Here is a 22,688-nt window from a genome sequence, read left to right as displayed (position 1 = left end):
GCAAGATTTGTTTTGTTTTATAACATTGTTTTGTGTTTTATATGTTTAGTTTTAATAATATTTAGTATCAAAGAATAAAGAATCAAAATATTAATACAGTATATGGGTGTTATGGTGAATATATAATTTTAATTTTTTATTAAAAATACTTTTATATTGAGAATTATTTTTTAAGGGCTATATGTTAATTGGCAAGTCAAATCTGTAAATTCACTAATTTTGATTTTTCTTTATAATCATCTATAATGATCAATATCATCAATAATGTTCTGTTAACTGTATGTTTAGATTTTAACAAAATGAGGTTTGTTATCAAATATTTAAGATCTGTTTATTGCCAGTAGTGGAAGAATATTGAGAATAATTGCATTACGTAGGCCTACATTAATATATACTTTACAAGTTAAAAATGAATATTAACTTTAGCATAATTATTTCATAAGTTATTTGTTTATATAAATAACATTCAGATGGGGTATCAGTGATAATACATTACAATGTAGTATATAATTTTATGTACAGTACCAGTAAATGCAAAGTCAAGATAATTTTGTAATTTCAAAATCAAGGCATTTTCTTTTGAAATAACCATTGTATCATTCAATGCGGCCCTGAATGGAAGACTGTCTAGAAACAATTAGAATTATACTTAATTTGCCTTATTTTGTCTGAGGAATTAAATACAAGTATGTTGTCTATGATCTTTACGAGTTGTTCTTATTTTTAGTTCCGATGAGGAGCTCATGGATTACCCTGCTGATTGTGTGCTTTTTTTCACAGCTGACTGTAAATTACTGCTATTACCACTTTTATGCAAATATGGATGGCTCGGTCGATTTAACCGCCGTCCATGCGACAGTTTTTTTTTTCATTAGATATGTTGTTTTAGCTCCAATGAGGAGCTCTAGGAGTACCCATGTGATTGTGTGCTTTTTTGCTGATTGTGTGCTTTTTTACTGATAGTGACTGTGCGTTTTTACGACTGAGTAGGTTTTAGCGGTCTGTTTAACCATGCAATCTATGCAGGGTTCAATGCGATGGTTCTAAGGAACCAAAGGCTGTGAGTTTGAATCACGTCTTGTATTCAATTGTTAATTTTTTTTAAAGACATTTAATTTTGTAAAAATTATTTAATCTAATTATTTGAAAAATTCTCTCTTATTATGAGGAGCTCTAGAAGTACACGGCTGATAGACATACGGTATAGACGGCGCGGTTGGTAAGCAATGTGTTCTAATGAACCAAAGGTAGTGAGTTTGAAACGCATCTTGGAAAATTCAGTAACTAGAAATACGATTGTTTACTTTAGAAATATACAAAATTAAATCTTAAACACTGTAATAAAAGGAAAAAAAAAAATGAAGAAGAGGAGTTACTGTAGGCCTACCAGATGATAAAATAACATAAAGAGGGAGCGTATTCGTTTATTTGGAAGAATAAATGAATAATGCAGGTGTCATAAAAAATGTATAGTATTTTGTGTTCATGATGCACATGAAGTATTTGCTAGACTTGCCACAAGTCTTTTTACATTATTATTTAACATGTTACCAATGTCAGGATGACGGCGCGACCAACAAGATATTTTATTCAATCAAATAAATGTAATAATTTAGAACTCAATGTCCAGCCATGCATCTAACGATGAATGAGCGTGCACCCACCCCCTTCTCCACAGAGATATACCACTGCTAAGAGCTGTACGAAATTAAGGATGAATACATGTGGAGATTCAGGGGTGGGGAGGCAGCTGGCCCGACAACCCCATCCCCCTCTAATTTTTAAAAAATTTAATAAAAAGTAAGTGAAAGAAAATTACATTCAAGAAAATTGTAAGTCTGAGTGCGATTTCTGGCCATCTAGAAATGCCATAGATATTTCGGACCTCTCATCCAGTGGCGTAGCTGAAAAATTTCTGTAGGGGGGTGGTGGGGGGCAGTGTGGGTCTGTGATATTATGTGAGGGTAAAAGTGTTCTGATCAAAGTGAGGAACCAAATGGGGGCCAGGGGGCCGCGTAGGGCCCCGGCCAAGGAAAAATCTTACGATATAAATGGCTATCTTACGTGACCTCAGTCCGTTACTCTTGAATGTATAAATTAAGTGAAATTTTTATGGAATTAAAGAATGAAAATGAACATCGTATTATTTTATAGCAGTTTATTCATTATACAGAACCGTTTTAAACCATGATGAAATTAATGTAATGTGTTACGAATTACAGTTAAATATTAGAAACATGAATAACAGGAAACGGATTGTACTTTAACCATGTGTTGCACCAAGAAAAGTGTGTAGAGAATATTGTGAGTTTGTATAAATGTCTGTGATTGCCAATATGTATAGGCCTATTGTACTGTAAACTAAAACTACACAATATGAATTAAACACCCATTTGAGTGATTTTAGAAGAACAACAGCGAAGCGAACATTTCTCGGTGGAATGGAAGTCGCCCGAAGTATAGTCAAAACTACAGTACGATGCGAACTGGTTGAACCGAATTTGAGCAATCATCGACATGTAGAAATGTCAATGAACCTCATTAGCCACCTCAGTGGGAGGAAAGTCGGGGCCAGTGGGGGAAGGCCAAAATCTGGGGAACTTCCCCTCCCCCCCCCCCCACCCCCCCACCATTGGTTACGCCACTGCTCCACGCCCATGGCTGTGAGGCCCGCTGTAAGGTTGACCCTCCATCTAATTGTCTTTCTGGGTCCCTCTATTCGAATTATTCCTGGATCTGCCACTGGAATGAATCCGATATCTTTTTTTTGTTAATATTAATTAATTTTATATAGGTTATTTAATATTATAATTAAATAAAATACGGATTATTTCTAAAAGTATTCTTCATTTATTGTAAACATCAAGTATTTAATTCAATTTCACTTCCAAAAGTGGTCTTGTGAAAACAATTTTCTGTTCAATTACTTTCAAAAGTCACCGTCTTACGTGACTCGAGTGACTTAGTTCATGGTACACAGGCGCGTGTGACGTGTAGAGAGAAATCGAGGCTGCCCTGGATGGAACATTGTCAAGCACGTTACTCAAATTACGATCATTGCATGCAGACCGAGTCAGGCCGTTAAAAATTATTTGAGCACCAACACCACGATGATTGATTGTTTACATTTAGAGAAGTGCAGGTTGTTGAGGGAGAGGAAAACGGTGGTTGATCACGTAGGCCTAGCCTTGGCTGACTAGAAGGAAATTGGTTTATAAGCAACAGTATTTTCGCTGCCCAGTATTTTTACAAAGCTAAGTGAAAATGGGTTCAACTAGGCAATCAGTTCAAAGCCTTATGAAAATCCTAGCTAGTGCAGGGTAAGACTTAAGTGAAAGTTGCGAGTATACTGACAACCGCTAACCGGTACAGCAATACAGCACATGGATGGGCCTGCCATGGCTTTTCAATCAAACTTTTCTAATCTTATTTTAGGCTTAGTTTATAGGCTAGTAGTTTAGGGCCCGGAGTACACTAATGAAGCTTCAGGACCAGGATCTCGAAAAATATCCTGTGGCATTGACTGGTGTGCCTACAACAGCTAAAGTCTAAATGATAATTTAGAAACAATTTTTTGACTTCATAGGAAAATTGGTAGAATGTGATATTAAGCTTATGATAGCTTCTATAAAACAAAAATTATCAATTTAAAAATAATATTAATAATTATAATAATAAAGTCACACTTACATAGCCGAAATGCTAAAAGCTTCTATGTTCCTCACAGAAAGTAAAAAAAAAGAGAATCTGAACAACAAAAATGATAAAAGTTCAGCCATAATACTTAGTTGGGTAACATGAAATACAAACTTGAAAACAAGTACAGTAGAACTTCTTTTGACTAACAAATTTATTGAGACACAATTTTTCGCACTTGAGCTAGCATCATCAGCTTAACAAAAAAAAAAATGCAAATTCTCCAAGGGGTCACCAAATCATTGTTTCAAAGCACCTGCCAATCTAGCACATTAGACCCATCACTAGGTGACTTGAGGAAGGAACTGCTTATTTTTATGGTTGGTGATAACCTTCACAAGGTCTTGAAATAATAAAAACTAAAAAATAATGACTTAAATCTAGTGGATAAAGCATTTGTTGGATAATTCACTGAATCAAGATATGTTCTTTTAATGGATTAATTTTGTTTCTTTATGTTGTGATATTCATTTATTTTTTAATTTAGTATTTTAAGTATTTTAATTTATTATTGTAATTTCTCCATAGATGTCGCTGCCCTGCACATTCTCAAGCATTCTCTGCCCCTTTACAGAGAATGGATTGCTCCACACAACCAACTGCTAAAGAGTATGCCTTTGAGGTACTGTAATATTAAAAACCAGGAAAATTCTAGCAGTAGAAATGAAGTTAGAGGGGGTTTCTTACCCTTCTACCTTTCAAATGTGATGTGTTTTGTTTTTATAAAAGTGTACTTTATGCTTACGCTTGAGATCATTCCCTAAAACTCTGTCCAGACTATCAAATTTTATTTGAAAAAAAAAAACATGTGACATATCTAAATATGGTCATAATGACATCACATAATGACCATATATATGCACATCATGACTAAATATGGGCATACAACATTTTTCGTCAAAGAAAATTTTGATCATATTCAGAGAGTTTAAAGTCAGGCTCCGGAGGAAAAAATGTTTTGATATGTTGTAGAACTGATTTTTCTAAGACAGAAAAAAAGTTGTTTGACGAAAAACTGGGAAACAGTGAATGAGATACAGATTTTTAAATATTTAAAAACTGGGGGAATAAGGTGTAAAAATGGGCGGTTACGCCCCTTTTTTTTCTCCCAGTTTTTAAATATTAAAAAATCTGTATCTCATTCACCGTTCCCCAGTTTTTCATCAAACAACTTTTTTCTGTCTTAGAAAAATCAGTTCTACAACATATCAAAAAATTTTTTTCCTCCGGAAAAAAATATTGGCTAGCTATTAACACAATTGCAAGTTAGTTTGAAACTAGACCAATGATAACTGGTAAACACAAAATGCTAAATAATTGTGACCCTTTTTTTAAAAAAGTATATAGATCCACTGCTGTTCAAATCTTTCGCTATTCTTCTCCCCTTTTTCAGATGGCTTGTTCAAATATCCGTTATGGTGAAGGAGTAACACAAGAGGTTGGAATGGTGAGTAATTTCAATGATTGAAGACTAGATATGGAGAGTGAAATAGCCGAGCAGTTAAGGCAGGTGTGCCGCAACCAACAGCCACAATATCGCTGGTTCGAGCAGCATTCTTGTCTATGTTTCTGGTGGTGGAACAAGTCTTTTCGGATAAGCTCAAACGGTAGGCCCATTGTGTACAATTGGCTTATGTGCACTATAATGAAGCCAGTACATACTTCAAGAGTTAAACCCCAGTGTATTGGTCCATCTCACATCCCCTATTATTTTTTAAGCAATTTTCTTTTCTTTTTAGGACTTTAAGAACCTTGGTGCCAAGAATATTTGTGTCATCACTGATAAAAATGTAAGTTTATATGATTTGTTTTCATCCCTATGTGCTGCTGGAATTTCCATGTATATCAGTAATAAACTCAGCTCAACAGGCATAAACAGTGAACTGAGCATCGTTCTTGGGCTGTCCATCAATGGATCAAATGTCGGAGAACCGGAGTTACACGTCCACAATAAAATTACGTATTTATAGTCCTCAATTATTCCTTGATCAATTAATCTGTTTTAACGTTTAACATTTTATTTAAATGGCTATTTTTAAAAACAAGACTTCAAAATCTTGTATGTGGGTTATTATTTATGTTTGGTATTTGCTTTATGATGGAAATGATCAACACATCCATTGGGACAGAATGCAAACTGTGTTTTTTTTTTTATATTTTGATCCGATAGTTTTGTTTTTTACCTGATTGTATGCTTTGGAGTGGGCAGAGCTAATTCAGGTATTCTCAATAACAACTCCATGTTTTACTTAGCTTGCAAAACTTCCACCTATGCAAACTGTGCTAGACTCACTCCAGAAACAAAAGCTGAACTTTCAAGTGTTTGATGATATCAGAATTGAGCCAACAGATATCAGGTGAAATTATATTTATAATGACTACCAATCATGAAAATGAATAATAAGTGTACCATATTTATTTGAATAAACGCCCCTAGCCGTTTATAGTTGAGAAGGGTTTTTGAGGGGGAATTTTATCGAGACAGGCGTTTAATCGAGGAAGGTGTTTATTTTTTTGGTGTATAGTGGATACGTATACACAAATATACGCCCCTTAATTTGACTGTAAATCTGAAACTACAATACATAATTACCATCAAAATGTGTTATTGTGTGATCGTAAACATAATTGATCCCAACCAGGTTAGAAAAAAATGTACTTCTACTGGAGTAGAACATTAATAAAATGTGTTCAGAATAATGTTGCTTCCATTAGTTTTGTTTACAGTCATTTAGATGGCGTTTATTCAAAGTAAAAAAGATTATTGAAGAAAAAATTAATGCTTGAGGCGCTCAATTGATGGAGGCGTATATTTCAAATGAGAATCAGAAGGGGGTTTATATTCAAGAGGGGTATTTATTGAAAGTGGGGCATTAATTTGAATAAATACAGTAACAGAAATGTCAATTTTTAGTAGGCCTATTGCTTGAAAGTTGGACTGACATACTGTAGTAACAATCTGAATGTGTTCACTCATGAAAAGAGACTTCACTGAGTTTTAAAAAAATAAATATAGCCAAAATACATTGAAACTTACTATAATACTGCCCTCTATACAGTTCAAACCTTACCTAATTAATTTATTATTATATAGACTGATTACTCTTTAGTGGAAGTTTTTGTATTAAAGAAATTGTAAAGTTTAGGACAAAATATTTACGATATCACTTTTACAGGACAACATTTCACCATATGCCACATCAATTTTTTAAATATTAAAAAATATCTATACAGGTACAATACTTCTTACAAATTGTGGATTCTGTTCAATAACTTTCAGTTTCAAGCAAGCTATCACATTTGCCAAGAATGGTAATTTTGATGCGTATCTTGCTGTTGGTGGTGGTTCTGTAATGGACACTTGTAAAGCGGCAAACCTATATGCCAGTAACCCTGATGCTGACTTCCTGGACTTTGTGAATGCTCCAATAGGGAAAGGAAAGCCTGTGACAGGCACTGTGAAGCCGTTGATTGCAGGTGTGTTATCATACAGGGCACCCTCCAATTCAACACCCCACTAATTCCAAACCTTTCTAATTTGAGACCACTTTTTTAATGATGAACAAAATAACAATCATCAATCTTTCAACCCTGAGACCACCCTAAATTTCCAGGTCCCAAAGTAGTCTCTAATTGGAAGGCCAACTGTATATCAGTTCGCCCTCCAGAGACCCCTTTAATTCAATACCACTTTTCCTAAGTTCCAACTACAGTCTGTCTTCCATTTTAAGACCACTTTTGAGACTTCCACTCAGTATCCAATTTAAGGTTTAGCTTTGTGTTAAAAGATTGATTGTTATTTGGGTCTTTGGAAAATTGGTCTCAAATTAGAGGGTTCTCGGAGTTAGAGTGGTCTCGATTTAAATGGTGCGCTGTAATCACCTTTTAAACACACAGCTATGCCTCTAATTGGAGGCTGAACTTCCAGATCACCCCACATGTGCCCTTGAATATTTAGCTGAACGATGACCTATTGTGGTACCAGTAGGATTTCACTTCACCCTGGTTACTTATTGTGAATGGGCAAGTTGGTATTCATTATCATCCTTTTTCATTGAAAATCATCTTCCTTCATCTTTCCAAGTAATTAGACGAAAAAGATACAAACTGATGATGGTTATTTTTTATTAGTTCCAACAACATCTGGTACTGGTAGTGAAACAACTGGGGTTGCAATCTTCGACCATACAGAGTTGAAAGCTAAAACAGGTAAGGAATTTAAAAAATAAATAAATATTAATACAGTGATATTGTTAGCAATTTTAAATAAAATGGAAAAAGATAACATCATCAAGATTTAAACCCAACACAATCTTACTACTATTCAGTTGCTCTAAGGGAGTATATATAAATTTAACATAAACTTGACATAAACTCAATGCTTAACTTTTTATTTACAGTAACATCTCCCAATGACAAACCCCCAGTTACAAATATCTCAATTTTACGAACCGAATTTACGGTATGACGTCATTATGAGCGATCTTTTTTAACTACAAAACACTTAAAATGTATTTAAAAATTCTTTCATCTAAGAAAGAAAACATTCAAACCAATAAAGTGATGTAAAACTAATTTTAAAGCAAGAAATATCAATAGTTTTCAGCCGAGTTGCATTTGAGCTGTGCACGCTTGTGGCATACTGTATAGTAAATCTCACTTTTTGATTATGGGGCGCTATTCGCATGAATAATAACACTCGTTTTGTGCATTTTATGATCATGTTTTCATTCGTAAATCACTTCACATGGATACTTCAGTTTGATCACAGGTAATTCAAGCCCTGTACATTGCAGCATGGCCTAGGCCTAACCTCACTAAATTGAGATGCTGAAAATGTGAACTCTCTGAATTACGAGTTTTCTCATTTATGAACCCTGTTTGGAACGTAATTGGGAGATGTTACTGTAATTGTGTGATTGTAGTGTAAAGTTTTAAAATGTTATAAAAGCAATAATAATAAATAATAAGTTAATGTAGACAAAAAGCATATGTCACATAATATTACTCTTAAGCCCTGTCAAGACTATCAAATTTTATTTGACAAAAACAAGTGACATGCCCAAATATGGTCATGATGACATCACATCATGACTATATATAGGCACATCATGACTATATATGGGCATACAACAGTTTTTTGTCAAAGAAAATATAATCTGGGCAGAGCTTTACATTGAACTAATGAAAAATACATCCAGAACAGTAAAGGCAAGTAATAATTTCTGTAAGGAGTTTGAATTTTTTGTGCACTTAGTTTAAGTACAAATAGTATGAATGTCACTCCAAAAATTGACAAGGCCATTTTATTCAAAGTTTTGCTTTTATTTAAGCATCATCAGGAATAATACATATAATACAAAGATACAAACTATGAACAGTATCAGTTACCAGAGATCTTAATTAATATGCAATTATTTAAATGAGGCAATTATTCAATCAGAGTGAAGTGGTATCATGGTGAGAAAGTATATTGAAAAGAAACAGTTCTGACAGAAAGATTAATAAATGTATATCTAAACTGTATAACCAGTGTGATGTGCTGTTGACTATGTTTTGCTTTATTTGCAGGTATTGGTAGCCGTGCTATTCGTCCACTACTGGGCATAGTAGATCCCCTTCACTGCAGATACATGCCAAACAGAGTAGCTGCTTACAGCGGATTTGACGTCTTATGGTAATGCGAGATTTATTTATATTCATAAGCTCTATACATACTTTAGCTGCACCTCCCATATTGGAAAGACAAAAGTGGACCTCTGAGGGGTTGATCAGACATGATGTGACCCATAGGGGAGAAGAAAGTTGTTGAATGAGTCAAAGTGGTGGACGACGAGAGTTGCTGGTACCATGTTACCGGGTAGCACAGACACGAAGGAACCCTTAGGGGCGAAGAAAGTCATTGATCGAGTTCCTAGTCCACATATCAAACGCCCTGAGCATCTTACATTAGATGGATATATGCGCTATGTAAAACTATACTATTATTATTATTATTATTAAAATCTGTGAGCAATTCAGCCTACTTAAAGCTGTGTCTGAGTCAAAGTTTTTATTTTTAATGCTCAGCATTTTTTTACAAATGCCCAACATCACTGTTTAATTGATAATAAACCCAGCACAATTTGATGTAAACTTACTGTGAGATTTTGTCTATTAATATGACTTGTCAGGTTATGTGCAAACCAGATGAAACTATTCAATCAATAATTACTATTATTATAAAATGCAGAATTTTGTAATTTAAAACTCCTGGTTTAAATTGATATGAATTTCATTTTATACAGTCATGCTCTGGAGTCGTATACAGCCATCCCGTATCAGGAGCGTACGCCGAGGCCAATGGACCCCATACAGAGACCAGCCTACCAGGGCAGCAACCCCATCAGTGATATATGGTCCCTCCATGCATTACGGATAATTAAGAAATATTTTAGAAGGTAAATGATATAATTTAATGAGAATTTAATATTAGATTAGTAATACTTACTCAATTCAATATTATTTCATGCTTATTTCACTGTTATATTTCTTATAATTAACTTGGATGTTTCTATTCTATATTTCATTGATTTTTTTTTATAATTAATGTCTCTGTATATACAAATGAATTTATTTTGTTTGTGGGAAAATTTAGTTTAAATCTTGAATGTAACTTGAATCATGGTTAATTTAAGCGCTTGTGTATTACCTTCAGTTATTTACTACATTTAATGGTTTATGAATGAGCCATATCACCTCTGTACAGGAATTTGAGATCCTGGTGGAATCCCATAACATATAAATGAGCGCACTTGACAACCTTCATTAAGGAAACTGTAACACATTACTGGTTTATTTAAATATACATAAATTGAATTATTTATTTAGAGCGGTGCAGGACCCTGATGACTTCGAAGCAAGATCCAACATGCACTTGGCAAGTGTGTTTGCTGGCATTGGCTTTGGAAACGCTGGAGTACATCTATGGTACGAATACTAATTATTATTTCTTTTGAATATTCATGTGTGCAAATGAATAGTTTTGGTAGAACTGTGTTTATTTTATATCCAGCTCTAAGCTTTATATTTATATAATTCTAATGGAGGGCTGATGGAAGGTTAAGTGAACACCTTTGATATTGTGTGGGGGGGGGGGTTGGTAGAAGAATAATATTGATATAGTGACCATATTTCCAGTGTTATTGGGGGAGGGGGTGTGGGGGTGTTTATTTTTGTACAAGCTGTTTTTGGAGGGTGCATTTGTTGTCAAGCCCACACTGTACAGTTTCATACTAATTCCTTTTGCTTTCTAGTCATGGGATGTCTTATGCTGTCGCAGGTCAGGTGAAAACCTACAGAGCTAAACAATATGATGTGGACCACGCTATGGTAGTAAGTTCAGTATTGTACATTATCACTTAACTCATTGGGATGAAAAGAGATAGTATTTTAATATTTGTGACCAGCTCTTGAAAATCCAGCCATTTGTAGGAAAAATTAAAAATTGATTCTGTATGAATTCTTCTTTAAAACAGTGTTTATTTGATGAAAATTGGTTGATTCGTAGCAAAATTATGAATATTGAATTCATTGGTTATCAGCCATGTATGTTTTTGAGGAAACAGCTTCCAAAGAATTCAAATTAGTAGTTTATTATTAAGATTTTTATTTTTAAAATATATTTTTAATATATTTTTCAGTTAGATTTAGCGATTGATATTTTGCAAAAACTTTCTTCAATATAAATTCTTTTCTAAAATGCAAAAACCTTAAAATGTTCAAAATTCTGATTCTCAAACGTATTGGGTGCTTGTGCGAAATTAGAAATTGTGGCAAACGGCAGGTTTTGACAGAGCCGGTCACATTTTATGTAATTATTTTATTATTTTTTGCCATTTTTTTAAATGTTACTTTGATCATTTGTTTTTTTTTCACAGCCTCATGGTCTGTCTGTTGTAATGACAGCTCCAGCTGTGTTCCAGTACACAGCATCAGCTTGCCCAGAGCGACATATAGAGGCAGCTAACATCTTGGGTAAATACAGTACAGCACATATTATTACACCACATGCTTGTGTGAGAATGATTGCTAAGGAAGTTGAATAAGGCTGTTTCAGGGTTGATGTCAACGTATTTTATATGATCTTATTTTCAGATATATACAGCTGATATTCAATACAAAATTTAGAATAATTTGGGTTCTAAATAGAGGCTTCTTTTTTTCCCCAAAGGACAGTTGTTTAATACAGCAAACATAACATATTTTAACATAGCTAAGCTGCTCATTCACTCTTGGATGTTTGTCAAACAATATATGATCTGAACAAACAGTGTCTGTCAGACTATAAAAACCTGATAGTGTCATTAGATTTTAGCAAGGCCTTTAATACAGTCCCCCTCCCATGAAACATCCACATAAACTAATGATACGTCTACACTATCAAATTATATGTGACAAATAAATTAGATGTGCCCATATATGGTCATGACGGTGTAATGTTACATCCAAATAAGAGCATATCACATTTCGTTGTCATTTCGATACAATTTGATCATGTGTGAATGTAGCTTAAAAAATGTTAGCATAAACTCACTCCACACTTTACAGGCAAAGACACCACTAATTGCAAACGGGAGGATGCAGGCCTGGTGTTATCTGATGCCCTTCGCCAGTTTATGCATGACCTTGAAATTGAAGATGGACTGACTGCTCTGGGATACACCAAAGATGATGTGCCTGAACTAGTGAAGTCAACACTGCCTCAGGTATTAAACTACATTATTACTTCTATTATACTGGTCTCCCTCCAATTAAAACACTTTTGGGACTGGGGTTTCCATGGTCTTTAGCAGCTTTGGTCTCTAAAATTAGTATAATGCAGATAAAAGACATTTGGTAATTTAGGACTGCAGAAAAGTGGTCGTTAATTGTGGGTAGTCTTTAATTGGAGGGGGCATTATTTAGACCTGTAATTAATTAATTATTATTATCGTTGTTGTGTTGCTGTTATTACACATCATTTATATAGCCCTCTCAGACATCAATCGGTTGTTGTGTTGCTTTCATGTACCCCTTTCAAGTCATTCTGTTGACAGAGCTTACAATACTGTTTTAATCTGTGACATAAGAATACATGATTGTAACTTGTTTTATGTTTAAAATCTATTAAAGTTATTTTTCATATTTATTTATTGTTTTTATTGTGTATTCTCATTTATTCTATTATATTGTGTCACATGTGTGTTTTTTATTACTCCACAGCATCGTGTTACCAAACTGTCACCAAGACTGTTAGCAGAGGAACATCTTCACCAGCTCTTCAACGATTCAATGAAAGTTTACTAATGTAAACTTAAAAACATCAATTACTTGCGATTAGTGATTAAAATTATGTCTTCTAGTGCAAGATATTTTCTCCAACAAGAGATGACACTATTTAGAATGTACTATCACATACTGAAACAGAAAATCTACTACATGCATTTGTTTGACCTCTCATCTCTTCATGTTGTAGACATTTTTGTGCTATTTCTGGATTTAGGAAAAATCATATTTTAAATATCTTTTAAGAAAAACTATATTTTAAAGTCAAGCTCCAGAGGGAAAAATATTGTTGATATGTTGTTCAACTGATTTTTCTGAAATACAAGAAGTGTGTTTAACGAAAAACTCAGGAATGGGTTAATGAGAAACAGATTTAAAGATGTAAAATTCTAAATTCTTAGCTTGCTTGTATCATTTATATATTTGACTCCTTTATTTGATGCATTTTGCATTGGTTAACCTTGATTTATTTTTTACATATAGTTATTTTTATTATTTTCTTATGATTATAGGTCACAATGAGTAATAATACAAGTGTGATTTACAGTATAATATTTTTTAAAATGTTTAGCATTCTTTATTTTATGTTAATTTGACTTTTCCTTTAATTCATTTAGTTATCATTTGTGGCCTTTATCTATTGGAATGATTTAAAGTTTTTCTATATTAAAATTAAATATTTTAGTATATCAACTTCCAGCAAATATTTTCATGTGTGATTTATAATAAAATATATATAGACTTTATATTTATCAAGTTTCAAGTTTCTTTTATACACATCTAGTTCGTAGCCTAGACTGAATTGCAAGATATTTACAAATTACATCGAAATGTAAAAATTTTAATACCTCATGCAATTTGAAATCATCAATATTATCATAGCTTCTGGGTTCTTTGCTGCTGAACCCCGTTTATTTGTCCTAGGTTGGAGAGATAGATCCCAGCACCACCACTGAAATTAATTAAATGTATTTATAAGTCTTGCTAACATGATCTAGGATTTTTGCTCCAAGGAAGGAGCAGAATAATTAATTTTGATGGTATGGGTACAACACACAGAGGAGAAAAGAAAATATAACCTTCATATCATATTTCACAAATACAATCAATTGAATCCGCATATGCACAGCTAAATATACTATGCACATAAACATGGGTACAGATCAGGGGGAAGGGGAGGGGTGTGACTGGGCAGACACGTTCCCCACATTTTTATGGGAGGGTTTGCCCTTCACTTTCGACCGTAATGTTAAGTCGAGAAGATGCCTGAAAACTGTTGAAATGAACTGCATAAATAACCAATTTTTAACGAAAAATCTTTTCTTATAGCAAAATACCAATATCTGCCCACAAACATCTGAATTACCTATAATAATACACGACTCGATTGCGCGTGTCTCAGTATTATAATCAGAGAAGTATGAGAAAAAAGCTTGTAAAGATAAGATTGGTTTTCAGCACATGAAGTAGGTAAAGTCTTAGAGAAAATTGAACAGACTCTATGGTAAAGGAAAGTGCCGACAGCTTAATTCGATCTATCGTTACTGATAAAAGATCATATTTGACATATTTTGTTGGCGCTTCATTTGATTATAATGTTGATGTGGTGATGACATTTCCGGCCATCTAGATTTCCTCGAATTTTACCTCAGCTTCACCCATCATGGTGAGGCTGAGGTGAATGTGCGATCCCCACCTCCCACCACCACTTCAGGAATTTTTTCTGCCATTCCCTGATCTAACCTTCGTATAAATAATTCCACTATAATACGCCACTATACTAATTGCTTATTAGTGTTTGGAAATGGAAATGGAAAAAATATTACTTTATATCCTTTAATTGCAGATAATCTTATGACTAAATAAATTGCTGTTTACAAAGGCGCCTTATTGATGTGCTGTATTGCCTTGATTTTAAAATACGGTACCGTAATTTTTAATTGTCGAATATATCCTGGAATTTCACTCCACTGTCCAGCACCGCAACACTCAATAGAGAATTGCCCCGCCCTACTCTTTTATTTAGAATAGTCAGATTCCCCTTTGTTTTAGCCCTTGTCATTTGATAATGTTGAACATAAAAAAAATGAGTTGTCAGTGAAGGAAATCTTCTGTTAATGCTCTCATAAGCAAATAAAAATACCGAAATTCAAGTTGTTTTATAAAGCGTCACGAAGAGACACAAACTTAAGTATCGAAAAAAAAACCCAAAACAACGATTTGAGAAAAAAAAACCAAACAAACAAATCACAAGTGGACTACTTCACAACTCCGTAAATTTCACTATCAAGATAACGGGTTTTTTTTCTGAGTAAGATGCATTGGTTTTAAATATGTCATATATGTACTTCTCCAGACCTCAAATGCATATGAAATATTTGGCAAAATAAAACAATTATTTAACAATAACAAAACTGATGAATTAGGAATAAAGTTCTTAGTTTGTTGAGCACACCTGCATACTTTTATCTACGTTATTAATGCAAGATTTACTCCAACGTGTACTGTGGATACTGCGTCATTAATGTATGTTCCTTTTATAATAATTGCACCATTTGGACCACTGACATTACCACGAAAAAAATCAAGGTTAGTTAACTTTATCGTAACTGGGTGTCAACATCACGCCAGATATAAGCTGGATTATTTAGTAAAATGCGATTGCTGTACTTAGACGGGGAATCCCCCTAATGCGCATGAATTTATAATCCAGGGGCTAGTATTGGGCTTCGTGGACCCCAACATAGTTAAACTCCCTTGATAGGTATTTGTTCCTAAATTTCGGAAAAGTTGAACCTGATTCAACCATGGGAACAATGAAATTACAATTAATTTCACTGTTCCCTGATAATTTTTCCGATTTTGTTGCAGACAACTGGATTCATTTCCGGTTGCCTCAGACAACTATACTACAGTAGGTAGATCGACTGCTGTTGGGACAGTGTAGCAATTGTATGGAAACAAGCTTTAAGTCATATATGGACCCTAATATTCATAGGCCTACTATAAATATATAGTATAGACGGGGATACAAATCGATATAGCATTTGCAGTAACCGCTGCTACTTGGGGATCGAACAGTAGTCACCAATCGTTAGCTCGATTGTCTAATTGTCCCACATTACTCTAATAATCTTAGAATATTTAGATTCCACTATGTTTGAGCCCTTGTTATGTGATAATGCTTAACATACGAAACTATACTGAGGAATTGTTTAAGGAAATTTGCCGTTAATACCGTGTCATAAACATATAAAAGGAATTGAAATTTATGTTGTTTATAAACTTTAAGGATTGCCAATTATGTGAATAGTGATAATGTGTGTGTTAATTTGTCTGAATAAGTGTACAATTCGTTTCTGAGATGTAAGATGAATTGGTTTAAAGTGTGTCACATATTTATTTCCCCCAGACCTCAAGTACCTGCATAGAAATACGTTGCAAAATAAAACAATTATATAACAATAACAAAGTTGATTAAACTTCTTTTGTTGTAAAACACGCCTGCCTTAAAACTAAAACTTTCATTTACCTTATTAAATGTGCTATTTTTGGCTAGAGTTACCCTAATGTCTGCTTCTGCTTTACCAATTTTATAATAATCCTTTTGTAATAATTGCACCATTTGCTTGGACAACTGTGATTACCAAGAAAGAAATCAAGGTAAGTTAACTTTATCGTAAGTCAGTGTCAACATAACGCCAGATATATAAGCTAGATTATTTGAGAAAATGTGATTGCTGTACTTCGACGTTGACCCCTACACTGTAAATACTGTAGGCCTAATAATCCAGGGGCAAACAAAGTTAACATTCAGGAAACTTTGCCGATTTTGTAGCTGACAAATTGGATGCCTTCCTCATGGTTACCCCAATGTCTACTGTACTGTAGTGCTTCACCAATTTTATATAATAATCTTTTTATAATAATTGCACCATTTGCTTGGACACTTTATTTATTCCATTTTTGCCATTTAATTTAATGATCCATTTTAATTCGCAACAGCGTCTGTCGTCGGGGAGGGATTTGAAACCTGTACTTATTAATGAAATAAATTTAAGATTAGAGATACAATGGTTGGTTTGGTTAAAATGCTTAGCTACATGAACGCCTAGTGTATTGTCTCTAATTTTCGTGCCGCACCTTCAAGAGGAAATAGCTGTAGGTAGCGGTAGCTTTTACCATAGAGATGCTTTTACTCCGAAGAAATGGGAATTCCGAACTAAGCAATGTGCATGCGCAGTTACCAAATAACGTCCGTGAATTATTTATAAAAAAACACAGTGAGCATGCTCTTGGAAATGCTAGACAACCGGCGATGCATCCCGATTTGGTAGCTAAAAAATTGGCTAGCCCCTGGAATATTTTTTTATAAACAGTTTGGGGGGGGGGGGTGGTCCCGTCTAAGTACAGTAATCGCATTTTATGAAATAATCTGCTTACATCTGGCGTGATATTGATTCTGAGTTACGATAAGGTTGATTAACCTTGATCGTTTTCGTGGTAATCACAGTGATTCAATCAAATCGTGCAATACCGGTAATTATAAAAGGAACATAAATTTATGAAGCAGAATCCCCAGTAACTCTTCCAAAAATTGTGTATGGAAACAGCACGTTAATAACGTAAATAAATTTATTAGTTATAAGGCATATGTATATATGTATGTAAACATGATTTGTTTGACTGATTACCGTTTCATTTATAGTAGGCCTATCGCCCGTATTCTTAAAACGAACTTTAATCGAACTTCGAACTAGAACTTCATTTAGTCTTAGTTGCAACTTCAACTTCAAAACAACGAAGTAGAAGTTCTAACTACGACTAAATCAAGTCCTAGTTGTAGTTCAACTGAAACGACTGGCAAGCAACAACTATCAAAATAACCAATAAAAAGAGCTAATTTTAATAGCAGACGAAATTTTAGAGATCCGGTAACGCGGAAGAATATTAAACTGCCATCTTTTGTTGTTGTTATGGTAAATCTACGTGACCGCAACGCGAGAGGATTTCGTGTAAATCAGGAACTGTTGCATGTGGCTAGCAAAACATGCTAATTTCGCATTTTGGACGCCAAACGTTATGTCCCTTTTCTTGAACACAGTGGAGATACATGAGACCTACTTATACAATCGTTTTTATTCATTTAACTTTATCAAGTTACAAAAAGCACGTTTTCATTGGGGTAAATATTTCAAGTCGGCGATTTAGCCTGACCCTAGGCTGACTAAAAAAATCGGCCTGTGGAGGCATAATTTTAGGCGAGGTTTGCGTCATTTAGTCGTAGTGCAAGTCGAAGTTCGTTTTAAGAATACGAAATGACGTAATTTTTAAGTTTTAGCTCGAAATACGACTGAAGTTCGTTTTTAGAATACCGGGGTATGTATATTACAGTCAGTGGCTTAAAGGTAGTTTCCATAAAATCGCTACAATGCTGTTACAGCAATCGCTCTACATAATATTGTAGCATAGTTGCAACGACGCAACCGGGAGGGCATCCCAATTTGGTAGCTACAAAATTGGCAAAGTTTCCTGACTTGTACGAAAAAAATATCAATGAAGTTTAATTGTGTTGAGGTGCACGATGACCACTGCTAGCCCCTGGAATATTTTTTTATAAACAGTTTGGGGGGTTCCCCGTCTAAGTACAGCAATCGCATTTTATCAAATAATCTAGCTTATAACTGGCGTGATGTTGATTCTGAGTTACGATAAAGTTAATTAACCTTGATCTTCGTGGTAATCACAGTGATTCAATCAAATCGTGCAATCATTATAAAAGGAACATAAATTAATGAAGCAGAATCCCCAGTAACTCTTCTAAAAATTGTGTATGGAAACAGCTCGTTAATAACGTAAATAAATGTATTACATATAAGGCAGGCGTGCTTTACAAATTTCATCAATTCACTTTACTCCTTCATCAATTTTGTTATTGATATAATTGTTTTATTTTGTCAAATATTTCATATGTACTTGAGGTCTGGGGAAGTACAAATATGACATACTTAAAATCAATATATCTTGCCCAAAAACGTATATACAGTACATATATGTATTAGTATACTACTCATGATTCGTTGCTATAATTTCTTGTTTCAACGCCCTTTATATAATTTCACTTATACACATCTAGATGTGTATAAGAGACAGGGCATATGTATGTATGTATGTATGTAAACATGATTTGTTTGACTGATTACCGTTTCATTTATAGTAGGCCTATCGCCCGTATTCTTAAAACGAACTTTAATCGAACTTCGATCTAGAACTTCATTTAGTCTTAGTTGCAACTTCAACTTCAAAACAACGAAGTAGAAAATTTATTCAAAAAACCTCCAAAATCAGAGTTTTCAAACTTTTAATCAAACCTCCGATTTCGGAGGTTCTGCGTACCTCCAAAATCGGAGTTTTCAAACTTTTATTCAAACCTCTGATTTCTGAGTTTCTGCGTACTATACGCGAAAACTCAGAAATCGAAGTTTTCAAACTTTTATTCAAACCTCAGATTTTGAGTTTCTGCGTATTATACGCCAAACCTCCAAAATAGGAGTTTTCAAATTTTTATTCAAACCTCCAAAGTAGGAGTTTTAAAATTTTTATTCAAACCTCTGATTTTGGAATTTGTGCGTACTGTATAGGCTCTAGGTAGAAAATTGTAGTTATTAAAAGAAGGGCTCTCACTATATAGAGAGAAATAATAAAATGACTATTTTGATACTGATATAATAATAATAATAATAATTAAATTGTAAAGATGTGTATAAGAGACAGGAACATGTTAATAGATAGATGTCACAAGTGGCACATTTAGATGATTAATTTTTCGGTTACGTGTCCAAAACCTTTCAGTACCGAATACTGTGCACAGCTTACATATATCAAATGTTAAATTATGTTTTGAGCATTGAATTTAAAACTTCCACACTGTGATAGAGCTAAAAGTTCATGGTAAGAAGAATTAGTTTAAACAGTGAAATAATTATTCTATTCTAGTAGCGTATTACTATTCTTTAAAATAATGGAAGGGCCGTAATAATCTGGGGCCGATGCAGGGTTGCAACGATGCGGCCGCACCCCCTCCCCTTCTTAATTGTGTTAAGAAACATTGTTTTCTATTTTATTGTTAATATGTACATAGTACCTGTACATTTTTATGTACGAGACTGCAATTTCCGGGAACATAGAGGTCAATATTCTCAAAATGTTCGCACCTCCACCCTATCAATGATGGGCCTGAGGTCGTGTGGACTCTCACGTACCCCCTACGACCAAATCCTGCATTCGGCCCAGCTGATAAAGTTCTACTGTTTAAGCAATGTTTAACTACTATTACTGCGTTCGCTGATACCATAAAAACTCGAATTGAAGCCCTGGCTTCTATTTTTTTTGTCAACTTTGGATGGGCTTCATTTTTTCGATATGGGCTTCTGTTCGAGGCTACTTTTGCAGAATAACGAGGTGGGTTGCGGGGGGAGGGGCTTCTTTTTAAAATAAATGCTGTAAATTTTGTGAATTCGTTGAAACAATTAGTAAGGTCATTATAACATCAATCTGTATCATGATGGAGTGTATTTAACTGGCATTAAATTATCAAAACTACTGTATAAACCAAGCTTGTTTTCAATTTATTTTGTTTTTTGAAATGCATGTACAGTGTATGTATTGTCATATGCTATCTTGAAAAGAAGCCCATGGGCTTTTTTCGAGGCTAATTTTACAAACTAAAGAGGGGCTTCGATTCTAGATGGGCGTCATCTCGTGATTAAGTAACTTCAAATCGAGGTTTTACGGTATTTATGAACATAGTATTTTTTTGCCAACTTTGGTGACAATTATTGTAATAAAGCATGAATAGTTACTGTAATTGATATTTAGTACAAGTATGGCCAGGGAACAGTTAAACTACAGGTAATTTAACTGCTCCCAGTATGACTGAGTGATATAATAGAATAGTGTGTGTTTCCAACTACAAGCACAATGACTGTGATAAACAGAATTGATGCAGTGACAAGTTGAAAATTTGTGGTTAAATTTTAGATACACTCTGGATATATTTTGTATTTGAAGCAATGAAACATGACACACTTTTTACAGAAAATTTTGTTTTTTAATTATATGCATGTAAATCTTCCAAGTCTTCTCAGAAATAAATCATTAAATGGTTTGATTATCATTAGTATTGTGATCTATTGTGTCTCTTGTAAATAATGTTCGGACCCTGTCAGACAGCCTTTCTAAAGCTATCTGACAGGATGTTTTGTCGACGGAGAGCTTGTTGACAGAGATTTCATCGACAGTGTCCATTTTAATTGACATATGCTCGTCAACAGCTAATTAAATCCTCATATTATATCTTCTCTGGACAAATTTAACAATAAAAATAATTCCACTCCACTGTCCAGCACCGGAACACTCAATAGAGAATTGCCCCACCCTACTCTTTTATTTAGAATAGTCAGATTCCCCTTTGTTTTAGCCCTTGTCATTTGATAATGTTGAAAAGAGTTGTCAGTGAAGGAAATCTTCTGTTAATGCTCTCATAAGCAAATAAAAGTAACGAAATTCAAGTTGTTTTATAAATCGTCACAGTTTTCACGAAGGGACACAAGCCTAAGTATCGAAAAAAAAAAAAAAACGATTTCAGAAAAAAAAAAATCACGTTTGAAGTGGACTACTTCACAACTCCATAAATTTCACTATTAAGATAACGTTTTGTTTTTTTTTGTTTTTTTTTCTGAGTAAGATGCATTGGTTTAAATATGTCATATATGTACTTCTCCAGACCTCAAGTGCATATGAAATATTTTACAAAATAAAACAATTATTTAACAATAACAAAACTGATGAATTAGGAATAAAGTTCGTTAGTTTGTTGACCACACACTTTCCATGCAAGATTTACCCCAACGTGTACTGTGGATACTGCGTCATTAATGTATATTCCTTTTATAATAATTGCACCATTTGGACCACTGACATTACCACGAAAAAAATCAAGGTTAGTTAACTTTATCGTAACTCGGTGTCAACATCACGCCAGATATAAGCTGGATTATTTAGTAAAATGCGATTGCTGTACTTAGACGGGGAATCCCCCTAATGCGCATGAAATTATAATCCAGGGGCTAGTATTGGGTCTTCGTGGAATCCAACGTAGTTAAACTCCCTTGATAGATAATAATAATCTATATGGCCTTTCCCGTCAAGCAGACGATGAGTTTAGGTTTAGGTCCAAAGATACAGAAAAACAATAATAAACAAATATCAGTTATAAAAGAAAATAATAATAATAATAATAATAATAATAATAATAACAATAACAATAACAATAACAATAACAATAACAATAATAATAATAATAATAATAATAATAATAATAATAATAATAATAATAATCAGGAGTGGTGATTTTATATAAAATGCTGTTGCTCCCATAGTTAAATTACGATCCTTGAATTTGCTTGCTTTGGCAGATGAGGTATTTTCTTGCAACCTTTTTCCTGTATTTAAGCTCAGCTAAAAGAATTGGTAGAATAGGTTTTAATAAATGGATATTGTTTTCACGTGATTTTAGCCATGAGGAATAAATAACAAAAACGACTAATGTAATAAACTAATTTACGATATTATATTTATCATTAATATGATTGATTCCTTTAACAACTACGTTCATATATATATAT

General features: G+C 33.8%; 1 protein-coding gene across 1 annotated transcript; it reads left to right on the top strand.

Moving 5' to 3' along the window:
• The first annotated feature begins 3,075 nt into the window (after positions 1 to 3,075).
• LOC117104194 (hydroxyacid-oxoacid transhydrogenase, mitochondrial-like) lies at positions 3,076 to 13,640 on the top strand. The gene is made up of 14 exons (XM_033244896.1): positions 3,076 to 3,320; positions 4,225 to 4,318; positions 5,090 to 5,143; positions 5,436 to 5,486; positions 5,950 to 6,053; positions 6,977 to 7,173; positions 7,828 to 7,905; positions 9,268 to 9,373; positions 9,984 to 10,136; positions 10,567 to 10,665; positions 10,992 to 11,070; positions 11,616 to 11,712; positions 12,286 to 12,443; positions 12,940 to 13,640. Exons 1-14 carry the CDS (start codon positions 3,265 to 3,267, stop codon positions 13,021 to 13,023), a joined length of 1,410 nt encoding a protein of 469 aa, XP_033100787.1. The 5' UTR covers positions 3,076 to 3,264; the 3' UTR covers positions 13,024 to 13,640.
• The last annotated feature ends 9,048 nt before the right edge of the window (positions 13,641 to 22,688 follow it).

The sequence above is a fragment of the Anneissia japonica genome, unplaced genomic scaffold, assembly GCF_011630105.1.
Source record: "Anneissia japonica isolate Jap-2015-1 unplaced genomic scaffold, ASM1163010v1 scaffold288288_len553704_cov182, whole genome shotgun sequence".
NCBI classification, from domain to species: Eukaryota; Metazoa; Echinodermata; class Crinoidea; order Comatulida; family Comatulidae; genus Anneissia; species Anneissia japonica.
This window is presented reverse-complemented; position numbering and strand designations above follow the sequence as displayed.

What these genes read in the sequence shown, in the direction of transcription:
- LOC117104194 (XM_033244896.1), top strand. Translation starts at nt 3,265, where the DNA reads ATGGGTTCAACTAGGCAATCAGTTCAAAGCCTTATGAAAATCCTAGCT. An exon ending in ATTAAGAAATATTTTAGAAG is followed by an intron (nt 10,137 to 10,566) that starts GTAAATGATATA and finishes TTATTTATTTAG; the next exon opens with AGCGGTGCAGGACCCTGATG. An exon ending in TGAAGTCAACACTGCCTCAG is followed by an intron (nt 12,444 to 12,939) that starts GTATTAAACTAC and finishes ATTACTCCACAG; the next exon opens with CATCGTGTTACCAAACTGTC.